Genomic DNA, 18,311 nt, shown 5'->3' on the forward strand with positions numbered 1-18,311 from the left:
ACTGGATTTTTTTTTTTTTTACAAGACCACCTGCAATGAAGGTAGATCTCCCACACAGTGAGCCCCAAGTACGGCACAGGTTTCTCCCCTTAGATTCAGAGACGACATGCTTGCCCCATCTCACTGAAATTTATTAGGCCTACTAAGTCACAGTTTTGTGGCAGCCCCAGCTTTGGCAATCCCTGCACAGCCATATGTTGCACTGTCTGATGAAGTGTGAGCTGCAGAAAAGTGTTGTTATCTCTATGCTGCCGTAAAGACATTGTGCGATTTGGAAGCTCTTGATCATTAGGTCCAGTCGTGACTGATTCTGGGGTTGCGGCGCTCATCTCGCTTTATTGGCCGAGGGAGCCGGGTCATGTGGCCAGCATGACTAAGCCACTTCTGGCAAACCAGAGCAGCACACGGAAACGCCATTTACCTTCCCGCTGGAGCGGTACCTATTTATCTACTTGCACTTTGACGTGCTTTCGAACTGCTAGGTTGGCAGGAGCAGGAATTGAGCAACGGGAGCTCACTCCGTCGCGAGGATTCGAACTGCTGACCTTCTGATCGGCAAGTCCTAGGCTCTGTGGTTTAACCCACAGCGCCACCCGTGTCCCTAATGCAAACACTACTAACTTCCTAAAGCAGCGTACCAACCCTCCAACTCACCAGCACAGTGCGTCTGGCGTATGTTGAGCTAGTCTGAAAGCATTGGGGTTTTTTTTTTGCTACTGCAGTGCTGCATTTCCACTTGTATTTATTTCCACAAGTGCATTCTGTGCTTCTGCCAGTGTACCTCCCTTCAACACATTGTTTCATTTGGTTTATTTCCTGGCTTTTCACAGTGCAGCACCTGTCAAAAGCTTTGTGCATCCTGTCTGCATTATCATCTTCTCATGATGATATGCACTTTGGGGGCAAGCTTAGATTTAAAAGCGTGGTGCAGCAGTCTGGCACACAGCCAGATGGGTGTGCACTGGTTGTGGGCTGTGGGCAATTATTAAGAAAAAGAAAGGGGAAGAACCATTAAAAGGAAAGTGCATAAGAACATCAAGGCTAAACATTTTATTTAAATGGCAAGAGGAACTAGGAGGGAATGACCTAGTAGAAAATTTATAACTAGCACAACCTTTGTTCAAATGGGAACCATCAGTAGCACTGAAGGGAAATCATGGCAATTGTAATAACTATTCTCAGAGGTCCTCATTTTAGCACAAGAAAACAACTGGGATCAGACATGATGTTGCGGTGCAGGCTGTACAAAACAGCTAGGGGTATTCATCATTTCACACACAAAATCCAGATGGGGTGAATTTTCCCCTAGCATCAACAAGCCCCAATCTAGACTTTAGGATGTCTGAAGAAATCCCTGCCCAAATCTTAAGTTGTCAGCCCTGGATAACATAACTCATAAAATGACCTGAGGCACTGATATTTTTCTTTTGTTACTAGATCCCCTGTAGAAAGAAAGGCTGCAGAGAGCAAGAATAACCCGTCTTTATCAAAAGACAAGTATGTAGTGAACACCAAATTTAAAAATAACACCCAGACTACCCAGATAGACAAGATGCACAAGAGGTTTTCTTCCCAAATGGGCTAATAATCAAAGGCTTCGGGCAGAGGGGAAGCCACATGCGAGGAATGAAGCAATTTTCAATTGACTCTTAAAAGTTATTCCGCAGCAACTTTTTCACTAGGTCTTAACAGCCCCAGTAGCAGCAGCATCCTACTGCGTTCTTTTTGCATCACCTGTGCCACATCTTCCTATACATACAGAAGGGAAGGCCTGAAAATGCAAAACTGATTCCACACATGAGATATTGAACACAAATAATGAGGAGAAAAGTACTTACAATAGCAGCGGTTTCAGGGGGTGTATTATCGTTGGTTGCAGCAAACACAATTGAAGCTAGTAGGAAAAAGACCGCCACTATTGAAACAATCAAGAAATCCTACAAAAGAAAAAAAAGTGAAAGGTAACTTCAGAATTATTATTTATTCTTTGTTTTTTTGCTCCTTTTTCCTAGCACACAATAAAAATTATAACGCATAAAAATATTTCTATAATCTAGTACTACTGCACTTTTGATGCACGAAATGCCTCATCCTTTACCTTGTTGTCCCTCAAAGATACCTGCCAAGGGAGATCACCAATATTCCCATTTTACAGATGGAAAGTGAAGTTGGGAGCTAATGGCTTGCTCCGGGCAACTCAGTACATTTGTGGCTGAGTGGAATTTGAAACTGCATTCAGCCAGCTCAAAGTGTGCCACTGTGACCAGTTTGCCATGCTTGCTTTCAAAGTGAAGCCCCTCTTGCCCTCCAACTATTTTAACTATAAATGCTCAACATAATTTCTTCTACCAACTTCAAAGGTAAATATAGACACCAAAACCAAGCTGAGAAAATTAGGAAGCAAAAACTTCAGTGCTGATGGTATTCATTAGGAAAATGTCAAAAGGAAGCTTGGATGTGAAAAATGTGTACTAGTGATGCATGGTAGTAAAGCATACTACTAAAGGCTACTAAGATGCTTTAAATGCATCTTAACTGGTAACCTCTGGAGATATAAAAAGCTTTTGCAAACCCATGCAAACAAAGGAACATGACACATGCTTGGCTTGTAAAGCAGAGAGTAGAGAACCTTAGGTACGGGTCGTGAAATGAAATGCCTGCTTCCCAGACCATACCCCCTGTCCTCTCTAGTTTTCCTGCCCGCCTTTGGGGCTTTTGCCTGGTTGGAATGTGTTTTTGAACTGTAACAATAATGCTTCTTGCTTGTAGGAATGAAGGGTGGCGGTGTGTGCATTAGAAGCCCCTGGAATGTCGCCAACTGTGCAAAGGCCACATTGGTTGCTCCACCCACGGTTGTCTCTAGCCACGCCATCCACTAACATGTAACCCCTGGAAGATTAACCAAGAAAGCGAAGTGGTCCTTGATTTGAAAAAGGACCCCCACCCTTAATATAGGCACTGCTACACATCTTGCCTGGGACGCAGGTGGTGCTGTGATCTAAACCACTGAGCCTAGAGCTTGCTGATCAGAAGGTTGGCGGTTCGAATCCCCGTGACGGGGTGAATTCCCATTGCTCGGTCCCAGCTCCTGCCAACCTAGCAGTTCGAAAGCATGCCAAAAAGTGCAAGTAGATAAATAGGTACCGCCCCGATGGGAAGGTAAATGGTGTTTCTGTGCACTGCTCTGGTTTCACCAGAAGTGGCTTAGTCATGCTGGCCACATGACCCGGAAAAACTGTCTGCGGACAAATGTCGGCTCCCTCGGCCAGTAAAGCGAGATGAGCGCCGCAACCCCAGAGTCGTTCTCGACTGGACTTAACTGTCAGGGGTCCTTTACCTTTACCATCTCGCCTACTCGTCCTAGCAGCGTCATTGTTCCACAGGCAACCCCCTGGGGTGGTGGCAATAGACCCTGTAAACATGAGCTGCCATCACTGTTCCTTGTCGGACAGGTTCTATGCCCTGCCAACCAGCTGACATTCTCAGTAAATTAGCATGACATGTTTAAGTTGCCAATACACGTTTGGATTTTCCTAACTGCAACTTTTCCAGACTCCTCTAAGTGCTGAGGCAAGGCCATGTTGACTAATCCTGAGCATGCCTATGGCTGTTAAAAATTATGATATTCATAACATATATAAAAAGCGGCTCCCTTTACCACAGTTGCTACTTTCTCCTTCCCTGTCCTCTCGTACAAAGAAGTGCAATATGTAACCAGAATCGGGATACTCAAGAGGAAGGCACTGCAGCTGACAAATTCGAAGAAGTAAAGGCCACCGCAACTGCTGCAATGTTGCACGATTTCTTCACACAAGAAGGCTAGGAAGGACAGGACCTGTTGGAGAAGAAGAAGAAGAAAACCACTGGCTGTTAGAACATCCCTTCAGCAGGAAGGCAGTTACCATGACTCAAGCACTATGTTTATGAAAGCACTTTTAAGATCTAGAATGCTTTATAATCTTATCTCCTGCAACCTTGTGAGAAATGTTCTTTAAAAGTTCCCATTTCACAGGACTTTAGCTGAACCAGAGACATTTGAGTCACACACGCTAGCATGCTTCTCGTTTGCATTAAAGCGTCCATTTCCCCGGCAACTGTAGGGGCAAACTGCAAAGTACCTCAAAGGTGCAGAAAACTAAATATGATGGCATGTGATTGCCAGCCAGTTTTGCAATGCATGTTCTTGGGAATAAGAATCTCCACTGCAGGCAATTCTTGGTCTGAAGACTATTTTGACAATATTTATAAGTCACGGGAGAGTTTCTAAGATTCCCTGCTTTATCTGAAAACAAAGGAAAATGACGTTCATGTGTCTTTCCAAGAACACTTGGGTAATGCCACACTGCTCCAGATTCTCATTTCCAGAAGTCAGCTGCATATGAATTCTTCCACTTATTGTCTATCTCACTGCAGTCCATTTCCTGACTGCCTCTTGCCTTTGTTTCTCAATTGCTGAGGGAACAGGGGACAATATGACTCCTGCTTTGTTTTACTTTCAGTTTTTGCACTCTTTGTTTAAATACCAGCAATCACTGCTGCACAACAACAAAAAGAAGCACGTATAAATTGTCCAACAGCTCTGCCTCAAAACAGATTTACTGTAGGTGATTAAATCCAAGCCTTACACAGAAATAACATCAATTGGCCTTGCACAATAAATGTGCAAAGTAATCTGGAATCTGGTGAAATTCTAGAATGGATCAATTCCTTCTACTTGACACATATTTCAATGGCACAGAAGAGGACATGAAAATATCCATATCCAATTTCTACTAAGCATCAAGTTTGTAGTATCAAAGTAAAATACTCCAGCATAGGACTGACATTTTCCCAGCCCTGATTAGTGATGCTATGACTGAAGCAACAGCAGATATTCTCAAGAAATCAATGCACATGGATGATTGCTCTCAACTGTTCTTCCTAGAATGCAAGCTTCCAATTTCTTGTTCGTTAATGTGGCTGAAAATTAGCAGCAGCAGTGATATAATTAATACACCTTTGTCCATGTAGATAGAAATGGAACTGATGAAGAAGCCTCGTGCATCAGTACAGATCCTTCCTCCAGCAGTATACTTGGAGGCTGCCAAAACTACCTGCCAACTGTAAGCTCAATTAAGCTTGTGAAAAGCACAGATGCTGACTACTAGGCTCTTCCAGCTAAAAACTCAGCTGTCATGTATATTATCCACCTACCAGCTGAGCACTGCCTCACAAAGAGCCAGGGCTCAGTTGTAAAGTACAAGCTTGAAATGCAAAAGGTCAAAGCTTCAATCTCTGGTATGCCCATGTAGGGCTGGGAGAGGTGCTGGCCATACCCTGGTGAGGTGTTGCCAGTCCATGTGAATGATACAATGCTAGATAGACCAGTGGCTTGACCTCATATGGCACAGCTTCCTATATTCCTCTCCAGTATGCCAAGCCCATGCTTGATGTACAGTTCTCTGTAGTCAAGTTTTGGCTTTGGAAGGGCTAGTGAGAAGTACAATACCTACCAATTCCTGCTAGGAAGCACTGATATGGCCACACATCACCATACACCCATGTGTATGATGCAGAAAATTTATTTCCTGGTGATATGCAAACAGTATTGGTTACAGAAATGCATTTGCATGTACCACGGCTGTACCGTGTGCAAAACCAGTAACACTTTCATACCACCAGATAAGAAGTGATTACACCATATACAGTGTCAATGGCTTTTCCTCCCCGGTAGTATTCAGTCTTGCAATTTAGAACAGAATTTATGCTTGTGAAAGCAAAGCAAAAACCCAATAAGTCATCAACAACCAAAGATTGTTGGGAGACAGTCCTGTTGACAGATAGTGTCACCCAATGTAGAGTCAACGTAGAATCACAGAATCGTAGAGTTGGAAAGGACCATGAGGGTCGTCTTGTCCAGCCCCCTGAAATGCAGGAATCTCAGCTAAAGCATCCATGGCTTAAAAACCTTGATGCAGCATCCTGTAGCGACAAAGAAATATAGGGACAATATTCCACATTTAGGAAGTTTGCACCTAGGAGGCCTTGAGTGACAAACTGCCCAGTGTAACTAATTGGCTGAGTTGCTGCTAGTTAGGAAGGTGTTCTTTAGGAGCCAGGAGATTAGGCTGGGTAGGTGTTAATTTTAAAAAATTGCTTGGTCTATTGCTGCTAGCTGGAGTATGGTCTGCTCAGAGCATTGTGAACTGTGGGGCGAGTTCTGTAGTTTGGTTGCTTGGAAGTAAGGGCAACCAGAGAGGCTGTAAGTTTTAAAGTGACATACCCTGGAAGGTGGGGATGCAGGTGGCGCTGTGGGTTAAACCACAGAGCCTAGGACTTGCTGATCAGAAGGTCAGCGGTTCGAATCCCTGCGACGGGGTGAGCTCCCGTTGCTCAGTCCCTGCTCCTGCCAACCTAGCAGTTCGAAAGCACGTCAAAGTGCAAGTAGATAAATAAGTACTGCTCCGGCGGGAAGGTAAACAGCGTTTCCGTGCGCTGCTCTGGTTCGCCAGAAGCGGCTTAGTCATGCTGGCCACATGACCCGGAAGCTGTACGCCGGCTCCCTCGGCCAGTAAAGCGAGATGAGCGCCGCAACCCCAGAGTCGTCCGCGACTGGACCTAATGGTCAGGGGTCCCTTTACCTTTACCCTGGAAGGTAGATATACACTGCTTTATACAGTGTATATGTCATGGAAAACAAAGAATATTTTTCCTTACAGTCTGTGTCCAAAGGTAGCAAATACTTTGCATTTCATGGTGAAATGACCGCGGCTTACCTGCACTAAATAAAAAAATCAAAGTGAACACAAAGTTTAAATCTGAAACCACCACAGTATTGTGGGATTATTGGTTTCTTAAGTCATTTTGATTCTGGTATCTTACTGTAATGGGAAATATTCCATTCTCTCAAATGTGATTTAAAAAACACACAAAATCTAACAGATGGGTTTCCCCTTTCAAAGTGGACTGTTGGCTTTCATTTATTTACCTTGTAAGTCCTCACATTTGGAAAATGACCTCCATCTACCAATTTCCTCAAAAAGGCAGCTATATTGAGACCATGCAAGTTTATTTAATATTTAAGCCACAGAAAGAGGGACATGCAGAAACACCACGGCTGTGTGGAGGCAAATGCACTAAGCAAGACCAGGAAGCAGGGGTGTGGGGTGGGAGGAAAAAAGAGATGCATTGTGTAAGCCGATTAGTTAGAAAACACCAGAATGAACTGGTCTCTTAAATTGCCTAATAACCACATTGCAAAATGAACCACATGCCAACACTATTTATCTACAAACAATTGCTGGTGGACAAAACAGGGCAGCAAAGAGTCACCAGCAACCAATTGTTCAGAAGCCAACAAACCAAATTCAAGTTATGAACACTGCACAGAGCTGAAGAAGCAGTTCAAATTTTTAGGCACCAGAACCACATTTTTAGGAGGCAAGTAGGTCAGGCACTTAGCATATTTCGACACTGGGGGACAAGGGTGGGCTGCATTTGCCCTGTACATAAAAGGGTTTATGTTAATATATTTAGGGTGGGGAACCTCAAGAGAAAAGGGTCATAGCTTTCGTCAGAGCTCCTGAAATGTTAACGTATGGTATTAAGTTGCTTCACACAGGTAAAACGACTAGCTTCTTCATCACAAAAGCGGAACAAGTCACTTGGAGGAATATTCCTGGAATATGTGGGGTTGGATTTGCCTAGCTTTGGGGTGCATGGGAGCTTGGTGTTTTGAAGTTTAAAAGAAGTGTCCTTGGAGACACACCTGAAATCCCCAGAGCTGGAAACTTTGTCATTTGTACCGCACTGTGTAGCCTAGTGCTTCATGACAACTGCGAATTTCCCAGATGATATCCAATCCCTACCCTCCCAGCTGTGGTCTCGAGGGTGGGGTCTTGCTGCAGAGGAACATAATCATGTGGTAGAGTAATAGCCTTCCTATTATTTCCAATATTCACTTATGGAAGCCTTCTAATCTAGCCTGGTTTCAGAACTAGATCAGTCTTAGTGCAGCACTTCTTTATCCTTTTGATACCACTGACCCTGGTATCTTACTGAACCAGCTTCTTGATCAGGCATAGGCAAACTCTGGCCCTCCAGATGTTTGGGACTACAATTCCCATAATCCCTAACCACTGGGCCTGTTAGATAGGGATGGCGGGAGTTGTAGTCCCAAACATCTGGAGGGCCAGAGTTTGTCTATGCCTGTTCTAGATCTATCACTGTGACCAGAGGCCCAAGTGGCCATGGTGACTAAAAGCGTCTTCCCTCAGCTTCAGTTGGTGGGATAACCTGGCACCGGTGGCCCAAGCACTGGTTACCAGTTGGGATTGCTCAGTCAGTAGAGCATGCGTCTCTTAATCCTGCATTGCACGGGGTTGGACCAGATTACCCTTGTGGTCCCTTCCAACACTAGAATTCTATGAAGACTAGATTACTGTAACATACTCTGTGTGGAGCTGCCCTTAAAAGTAGATTTGGAAGCTGCAGGAACTGCAAAACGCAGTAGATGAGGAGGGCCATCTTAATGCAAGCATGCATTATCACTTCTGAAAGAACTGCACCAGCTGCCAATTTATCACCAAGCCAAAGTATGAGGTTCTTTTGTTTAAAGCCGTAAACAATTTGGGAGCTGGATATTTGAAAGAACAACTTCTCCTATACAGACCTGTCCTTATTGATTTACAAAGCATACTTAACATATCACGATTTCGGGGTGGGGAGAATATTAGAGCAGTTCACAACAATTATATATACAATAAAAACCACATAAAGCTATTGTTGCAGATTACCAGCTAGCTATTACAGAATTATTATTTTTTCCTTAATTGATGGTGGTATTAAAAAGTTTTCATCAAATATTTAAGATGAATGCAGAAGCCGTGTACTTAATCTCTCCTGGAATAGCATTCCACACAAATATGCCAAGATCTCTGCATGAGGCCCTCTTGGTAGAAAACCCTGGGGAGGAGCTGTTCCACTTTGGTGCTCCCAGCCTTTGTTGGATCACCTCCCCTCTAAAATAAGCATTTTGATGTGCTTTGGATGATTGCTAAAGACCCTTCTGTTCACCCAGGTATTTGCAGGCTGTGTAGTATCTGGGTGGTCTGCTGTAGATTGTAGTGGATCAATTAAGGCTGGTATCAAAATGTTTTAAATTCATAGAATCTTAGAACCTTCTTATGGTTCCCTTGCTGCGAGAAGCCAAGTTACAGGGAACCTTTCTCAGTAGTTGCACCCGCCCTGTGGAACGCCCTCCCACTAGATGTTCAAGAGAAAAACAACTACTAGACTTTTAGAAGACATCTGAAGGCAGCCCTGTTTAGGGAAACTTTTAATGTTTAACAGACCACTGTATTTTAATACTTTGTTGGAAGCCACCCAGAGTGGCTGGAGAAACCCAGCCAGATGGGTGGGGTATAAATAATAAATTTATTATCATCATCATCATCATTATTGAATTTGAGGGTCATCTAGTTCAATGTCCTGAAATGCAGTAATCTTTTGCCCAACATGAGGCTCGAAGCCCCGACCCAGTGATTAATAGTATCATGCTCTACTGACTAAGCTATATCTGTATAAAATACAGAAGTTACTGTGCTGGCCTGGAGTTGAAGCAGAATGAATTTCCCCTGTGACAAAAGGTGTATCAAGTGATGAGGAAATCTGCTTTACTTGTATCAGAAGTGCTGCCTTGAAAAGAAACTTCTCACTTCCAATTTAGATACTAATTTTAATAAAGACAAAAACTGTACTAAGTAGCAACTTCCAAAGGGTGTAGCCATATTAGTTGGTAGCCATGAAAACAATGTAGAGATTTGTGGCAATTTAAAGGCTAATGGATTCATTATAGCATAAAAGTCTGTAGAACAGAGAGGACTTCATTCGATACAAGAGGTGTTATCTTTAGGTGGCAGGTGCATTAGGCATGCTTGTGTGCATATATAATATGCACCCACATGGGCATGCGGGGGGGGGGGACGACGACAACAATGTACAGTCGTACCTTGGTTGTCGAATGCCCCAGAACTCATACATTTCAGCTCCCGAACGATCGAAAACCGGAAGTGAGTGTTGCGCTTTTTGAACGATTTTTGGAAGCCGAACATCCGGCGCGGCTTCCCATTGGCTGCAGGACGATCCTGCAGTCAATCGGAAGCCGCGTCTTGGTTTTCGAACAGCTCTGGAAGTCGAACGGACTCCCAAAACGCACTCTGTTCAAGAACCGAAGTACGGCTGTATATGTGTGTGTTATTACCTGCCATCTGATGAAAACAGTTCCTGCATCTGATGAAGGGGATGGGCTCACTCTAGTCCACAGAAGCTTATGCCATCATAAATGAGCCTTCAAGGTGCCACAAGGCATTGCTGCGCATAGGAAGAGTAGCAATTAAGAAGTCAAGCACTACTGCGAGAACAAAAAATTTTTTTTGTTGTGGCTTTCATACAGACCATGCTACATGTCTACCAGACATTTCAGGTGGGGAAATGCATGCTAGTGGGGAGGGCTGTAAAAATCTCCCAGCTTTCCATGCTGTGCTTTGAACAGCATACCACTCTCTGAAATTCAGCTAGGGACGGAGCAAGCAATCCTAAGCAGGCAAATATGTCAGGGGCTGCTTTACCCCCGTATCTCCTGCGTAAATTAAGCTGCAGCCTAACTGCTTCTGGTGAGGGTGTATTCATTGGGGAGGGGGCAGTGTAAACCTTCATTTCCTGCCCTTCCACTGACTCCTATGGGGCGAATATAGTTATACCTGCATTCCTGAGCTCTGTGTGTAATGGGTTAGGATGCAGCAGAACTTTGCTTATCCCTCTCCCTGCCCACAATATGCCAATTCCCTGGCTCTTGATATACACCTTATTGCATAACTTCCACTGGTTTAACTTCCATCAGCAGGGTTTCCTCTCACCCAGTGTAAGTAGATACACCATGGTAAGTAATTTATTATTGAGGTCAACTCGGCCAGGGCAGGGGGGAACGGACGGGCACCATATCTTAAACTCTCCAGCCACCATATATGGGGGTTACAATTCCTCTGCAAGGCTGCAGCCGGCGCATAAGCTTATGTAAGAGTACAGGTGAAACTCAGAAAATCAGAGTATCGTGCAAAAGTTCATTTATTTCAGTAATTCAGCTTAAAAGGTGAAACTAATATATGAGATAGACTCATGACATGCAAAGCAAGATATGTCGAGCTTTTATTTGTCATAATTGTGATGATCAGGGCATACAGCTGATGAAAACCCCAAATTAACAATCCCAGAAAATTAGAATATTAAATGAAATCAGCAAAACAAGGACTGCAAAACATGGCTCCCCAAATCTCTTTTCTGATGAGAGCAGCTTTTGCATCTCATTTGGAAACCAAGGACCCAGAGTCTGGAGGAAGAATGGGGAAGCACACAAGCCAGATGCTTGAAGTCCAGTGTGAAGTTTCCATAGTCTGTGTTGATTTGAGGAGCCGTGTCATCAGCTGGTGTTTGTCCACTGTGCTTCATTAAGTCCAGAGTCAACACAGCCATCTACCAGAAGATTTTGGAGCACTTCATGCTTCCTTCTGCAGATGAGCTTTATGGAGATGCTGACTTCATTTTCCAGCAGGACTTTGGCACCTGCCCACACTGCCAAAAGTACCAAAACCTGGTTCAATACCTATGGGATTACTGTGGTTGATTGGCCAGCAAACTCGCCTGACCTGAACCCCATAGAGAATCTATGGGGCATTGCCAAGAGAAAGATGAGAGACATGAGACCGAACAATGCAGAAGAGCTGAAGGCTACTATTGAAGCTTCCTGGTCTTCCATAACACCTCAGCAGTGCCACAGGCTGATAGCATCCATGCCACGCCGCACTGAGGCAGTAATTGATGCAAAAGGGGCCCAAACCAAGCACTGAGTACATATGCATGCTTCTACTTCTCAGAGGTCCAATATTGCTCTATTTGCAGTCCTTGTTTTGCTGATTTCATTTAATATTCTAATTTTCTGAGATTGTTAATTTGGGGTTTTCATCAGCTGTATGCCATGATCATCACAATTATAACAAATAAAAGCTTGACAAAGAGTAGCGCTCTGTAATACTATTGTTTTTGGATATGTAAGCCAGGCATAGGCAAACTCCGGCCCTCCAGATGTTTGGGACTACAATTCCCATCATACCTAGCTAACAAGACCAGTGGTCAGGGATGATGGGAACTGTAGTCCCAAACATTTGGAGGGCCGGAGTTTGCCTATGCCTGATGTAAGCTATTTCTAGAATCACTTTATTATAGGAGTACCATGATAAATGTAAAAGACACACACACATTGGACATAATACTCCCATATTTGGGGGAGTTTTTTTGCTGTGATCCTACTGTATGTGCATTCAATTACAAAGGCAGTGCAAACAAAGAGAATTTAAGTCAAAATGATATTTTGAATCCACCTGCCTAGAAGGATATAAGCCTCAGTTCCCACACATTTTAAACTGTGTTATAGATATTCACACTTGCATACCAAGGAGCATGAGAATTAAGGGTTTCTGGTAAGGAAAGAACACACTGTATCTCTATGTTAGAAGACCTGCTTTGCATGCAGAAAGACCCCAGGTTCATCCCTGGTATTTCCATGTGGGGCTAGACAAAACACTTTTTCTGAATCCCTTCAGAGCCACTACTGATCAGCAAAGAACAATGAGATACATACCAAGCCAGAGCAATGGGCCCAAGGCAGTTTCTTCTGCTCTTAAAAAGCCCCAAATTAAGCCACCTGCATTTAGGTGACAAATATAACTTCTGCTCATACAGCCGTGTTTCCTCATTATCAAATCAACAACACACTTACACGTGAACCCTATACGAAAGGTGCCGAGGCTAGCTCAGTTGGTCAGAGCATGGTGCTGATAAAGTCAAGGTTGCAGGTTTGATTCCTGTATGGAACAGCTGCATATTCCTGCATTGCAGGCGGTTGGACTAGATGATCCTCAGGGTTCCTTCCAACCCTACAATTCTATGACTGTGATTCTACTGCTGCTGAAGTTGGTAGAGCATGCGACTCTTAACCTAAGGGACGCGAGTTCAAGCCCCACGTTGGGCAAAAGATTCCTGCATTGAAGGGTTAGATTCCTGGGTTAGATGGCCCTTGAGGTCCCTACCAACACTGCAATTCTATGACCCTATAGATGTGTGTTTGTATGAAAGGTGCCACACTACACTCCTCCCTGGGCATAACCGGGCGGGGCAGCTGCCCCTCCCCAATTCAATAAATAAAAATACTTAACTAACTGACCAATCACATCACAGATAGCTCCATTCTGCTCTCCCTAACATAAATCGAGGCTGTGCCCATGCATTTCCGCCCCCCCAGCCCCGTGCCACAATAGGAGAGTTTGCCCAGTGTTTCTCAAACCTGGGTGTTGTTGGACTACAATTCCCATCATCCCTAGCCAGCGGTCAGGGATGGTGGAAGTTGTAGTCCAACAACGGGAGGACACCCCCCCCTTTAAGAAACACCGGGCCAACAATGTTGCACTACAACTCCCATCATCCCTAGCTAGCAGGTCCAGCGGTAAGGGATGATGGGAGTTGTAGTCCAACAACGGCAGAAGACTCCCTTTGAGAAAACCCTGTTGCACTACAACTCCCATCATCCCTAGCTAGCGGGCCCAGCGGCCGGGGATGATGGGAGTTGTAGTCCAACGACAGCCGGCGCCCTGAGCTGAGAAACAATGGCATGAGCGTTTGCGGGTTCCCCTTCCAAGCACGCCCCGAGGACCCTAAAACGCCGGCAGCGAGCGAGCCAAGGGCGGAGCTCGGAGGACGCCAAGCGCCAGGGCCGCTCTCCCTTCCTCGTCCGAGGCGAAGAAAGCGGCACCTGCTGCTGCTGCTGCTGCAGCGCCGCCATGAGGCCGGGCGGACTCTCCTCTCGGCTCCGCCGCAAGACCCGAGCTTGGGAGGCGGGCTGAGAGGCCGGCTAGTAGTCCCAAAGCACCTCACGGAGGCTGCTGTGGGCCTGGCCGTGCTCGGCTCCCTCCCTTTCCCCAGCGTGTTGTGTGTGTTTAATCCCTCCCTCCCTCAGCCTCGGCTAGGCGGGAAAGAAGCCCTGGCTGAGGGGAAAGGGAAGAGGAGGGCCGCCATCCCGCCCTCCCTCCGACTCACCAGCTGCGAGGCCTTCAGCGCCAGCCGCCGCGCTCCCAAGTTGTCGGCGGTGCAGCCGGTGCAGCGGGGGCCCTTCCCCGGCGGCTGCTCGGCGGGGACGGTGGTGTCGGCGTAGACCGGCGCCCCGTTCTCCATGGCCGCGAAGGGAGTAGGCCCTGCGAGGAAAACGAAAGGGAAAGGCGGCCTCCGCTTCAGCTTCAGGGGGGAGTTGTCCCCAGACAGGGCCGGGCGCCAAGGCCTCGAGGAAGGAGGAGGAGGAGGGCCGTCGAAGTTTCCCCGCCTTTTTTCTTCTCCTCTTGCGGAAGGAGGTGAATCCGGTCGCCTATCAGGAGAAACGGGGCCTTTGCCTCAGACCCGGCGGCCAAATTCACCTCACGCCGTTTCACCTTCTTTATTTATTGCCCAGAAGCATTGAGGAGCAGGCTCCAAGCGCCGCCCTCTTGCCGTTGGCAAGCCCTCCCTGCATTGCCGAATAAATTGGCTTTTTTTTTCTTTCCTAAGAGACGAACCCGCCAAATAAGTTGCATTATTAACATAAAACTGCAAAGCCCAGCTGCCACATAATAGGCAGTTTTTCTTAGTTCCTCTGAACTCTTCATCAGGCTGGATGTTAAGCAAAGGGAGGGGGGGAGAGAGGAAAAGGCTGGATTTTGGTATTGAGGCCATTATAGCTGTTTTGGTCAAAAAATCATTTTTGTTGCTTAGTCTTAGAAGGGGTGTGGCTTGTGTTCAAGAAGCCCCACACTTAAGAATTCTCCCACTACATTTATTGCTTGTAATTATCAGTTTCCAACCCACACTGACCCCCCAGAGCAAAGGTATTTTTAAAATGGATAGAGCAGGTTATGTAAGCAATGGCAAAGTGTGTTTCAGAGGACAGACGGTACGCACCGCTAAAAAAACAGGGTGTTGTTAATAATAATAATAATAATAATAATAACAATAATTATTTATACCTCACCCATCTGGCTGGGTTTCCCCAGCCACTCTGGGTGGCTCCCAACCGAAAATTAAAAGCACGGTAAAATATCAAACATTAAAAACGTTTGAAGAGGTTTGAGCCCCTGCATTTGGCAAAATAGAGCTCTATCCCCACAGTACCCACAAAAAAAGTTAAGCAGCAAATGTCTCCAATGAAACAGCAACAATTCTATATTTTTAGCCTCTATCAGAACTTATGCCTGATACTGACATTGCAGTTTAACATGACTCTTCCTCTTTCCATTTCATAGAATCGTTGAATCTGAAGGGATCCCGAGGGCCATCTAGTCCAGCCCCCCCCCCCCCCCGCAGTGCAGGAATCTTTATGCCCAATGTGTGGCTCAAACCCAAGACCCTGAGATTAAGAGTCTCTTTAAGGGACCCCCTCAGGCAATGGCTATTTCTGCCAGTGTAGCTAAGCCTCATGCACAGAAAACCTGGGTGGGAAGCCTGGGCCCTCCATATGTTGTGATCTCCAACTCCCATAATCATCCTGGAACATTGACCATGCTAGTTGAGGCTGACAGGGTGAGAAAGTCCAATAACCAGTGTTTCCCCCTCCTGCTTTAAGAGGTGGCACAGATGTTAAAGAGGGTAAGGGCTCCAGATGACCTGTTTATTGTGTGTACTTCTGTACAATAGAGTGTTGAACTTTTGGAGCTGGCAGACTTGGATTTTAGTTCTACTGGTTCACCTTGAGCAAAGCGCTCTTGCACTTATTACTCAAACCAAAAGCCTCATTAATTTCAATGTGATTTACTTTCAGGTAAATATGTGCAGAACTGTAGCACTAGAAGATTAGTGGCATACATCACAAAGCTACGGGGATCAATGCATCCTTCCAACTCTCACAATTATATTTGAATCCTGAAAACATGCTACAGGAAACCTAATCTACATTATTTGACCTTTACTATTTTTTTCTTTAAGCCTACTCAAAAGTGTGCTACCTCCCCCTTGTGGACATCTATATGAAGTACCAACACATTTTCTTTCCATATTTTAATGTATGTCAATTGATACCCTAGGGCAGGGGTTGTCAACCTGGTCCCTACCATCCACTAGTGGGTGTTTCAGGATTCTAGGTGGGCAGTAGGGGATTCTACGGCACAAGCTGAATCCTCCTTCCATCGAGCACTGGTGGGCGTTAAGGAAATTTTACCATCAAGAAAAATGCATTAGTGGGCAGTAGGTATAAAAAGGTTGAGTACCCCTGCCCTAAGGGGTATGGGGCACCAGGCCAAAATGTACAAGAGAAGACTGAACTTGTACATAAAGAGAGTAAAGCAAGTGGTAACACCTTCCGTGTAGTTATCTCTCATACTATCTGAGCAGCTTATTTTTGTGTGGAAGTTGTTGCAACATTGGGTCAAAACGGAAATCGCAGGATGTTTAAGAAATAAATGCAGAAACTTGCTGCAAACAGAGGGAAAAGTTGTTTAACACACACCCCCCGTGAGTGGGGGATGTGTGTGCATGGGTTTCCTCCAGCTTAAATACTAGGTGAAAAACTCTTGTTTAGCATTATTTTAAATTTACATTTAAATAATAAAGCTTCCCTTTCTTGATAGGGTGTAGTGTAAACAAGGAGATGACAAGTGTGTGAGAGAAGAATAAAATATTAAGTCATGATATCTGCCAGAGAGCTCAAATTAATGTTAGAGTCATTACATGATTTAGGAATATAAACTAATGACTAAGGCTGTAATCCTATACCTTAGCAGTGGGCCTCCAGCCCATGGGTCTAATTAAGTCTGCCAGCCCATTTCCACCAAACCACACTAGCTGCCTTACATTTGATGCCATATATGATGATAGCAATGAGACAGGAAAAGATGCAGCTGGACCAAAACTTCAGGCACAGCTGACCCGCAGTGGCTACAAAGCCCTGTGCAAAGCAGATTGTCAGGTCTTGTGGAGCTCCATGCACAGTGCTTTGCAAGACTCAACAATTTGCAGGCTGTACCTTTGCCTGCATGGCTTGATTTCAAACCATAAACAGTAATTGGGCACTGCAGGTATTTCTAAGAAAACGTCATTCTGAGTACAGGAATATGCTTTGGGGAAAATTCCAGTAGTTAAAAGAAATACTAATTTAGATGTTATTTGTCGAGTGCATTTTCTGTTACTAAGTAGTATGTCACACTGTTTCTGAATTTATGTGTATATTTATGCAACAACTATGGTTTAATGCAAATTATTAGTGTGCCAGTTCATGGTGCTCAATAGGGTAATATTCCCCACTCCTCCTCCTGCTGTGCCATAGACAAAACAAGCCAGGTCTGCTTATCATGTCATTCAAACCCAAGCTAGTTTGTTTTCCCGAAATAAATCATGAGCAGCAAGCTAATAACAAACCTTGTTTACTTCTCATGACTTCTTGGGGCGGGGGGGGGGGGGAAACAGAACTCAAGCCCAAGATCAGACAAGTCAGACACCTGCTTGTTTTGTCCACAGTGCAACAGGAGAAAGAGATGAGTTATGGGAATTTCTGAGCAGTGTGCACATTAAGCTATGGTTTAATGTTATGTACAAAAAGTTGGAAGGGAGTTTCGTGTCAGTACATGAATAAGGGGGGGGGGACCACTGTATGTTTTTCACCTTGCAAAATATGGACCTAAATTTTCCTGTACTTTTTCTACAATGCAAGATGCTAATGATAATGAGTAAAAAAAAACACTGAATGCAACAGTTAGACTCCAGCCTACCTGAAAAGATGCTTCTGCCATTATATCTCACTGTGATCTTTGATTCTGAACTATTTGACACAAACCACGTGCAAAATTCAAATGAAGAGGGAATGGATAATGACATTTTCAGTGATGGTTCCACAATTATATTTTCCCCTGGTAACTCCACAATCATCTCTTTCCCTGGTAGCTCCACAATCATCTCTTTCTCTGGAAGGCAGATAGAGCACATTCTAAAACTATGCTAGGGTTGACCAGCACTTAGTGTAGACAGCTAAGCTTAATCTAGTTTACATTTGTATGCTACCCATTTTTTTACTCATTTCATGATGTTGCTATCTGCATCATGCTCCCTCATATTTCCTCCCCTCCAGCTTCTTGTGTAGGATTGGTAGCTGACAAAGTAAAAGTGCTTCTGGCACCTTTTTGTCCTTTCAAAGCTTTTATTGCTATTAAAAAAGCACTTTACACCAGCAGAGAGAAATATATCTGCCTATACTTTTGTGTGCAAGAGGG

At 44.8% G+C, this 18,311-nt stretch overlaps 1 protein-coding gene across 1 annotated transcript in view; it reads right to left on the reverse strand.

Moving 5' to 3' along the window:
• The window catches only part of CMTM6 (CKLF like MARVEL transmembrane domain containing 6), a 20,078-nt gene extending 2,073 nt beyond the window's left edge, over positions 1 to 18,005 (reverse strand). Inside the window, exons 1-4 of the mRNA XM_080975082.1 lie at positions 17,814 to 18,005; positions 14,125 to 14,279; positions 3,659 to 3,835; positions 1,839 to 1,937 (exon numbers count right to left, since the gene is read on the reverse strand). Of these exons, the coding sequence (XP_080831208.1) occupies positions 1,839 to 1,937; positions 3,659 to 3,835; positions 14,125 to 14,279; positions 17,814 to 17,997 (615 nt within the window). The 5' untranslated portion in view covers positions 17,998 to 18,005. The remainder of the gene's footprint in view (positions 1 to 1,838; positions 1,938 to 3,658; positions 3,836 to 14,124; positions 14,280 to 17,813) is intronic.
• Positions 18,006 to 18,311: the final 306 nt, after the last annotated feature.

Source organism: Podarcis pityusensis (genome assembly GCF_964106645.2).
Source record: "Podarcis pityusensis genome assembly, chromosome: 12".
NCBI lineage: Eukaryota > Metazoa > Chordata > Lepidosauria > Squamata > Lacertidae > Podarcis > Podarcis pityusensis.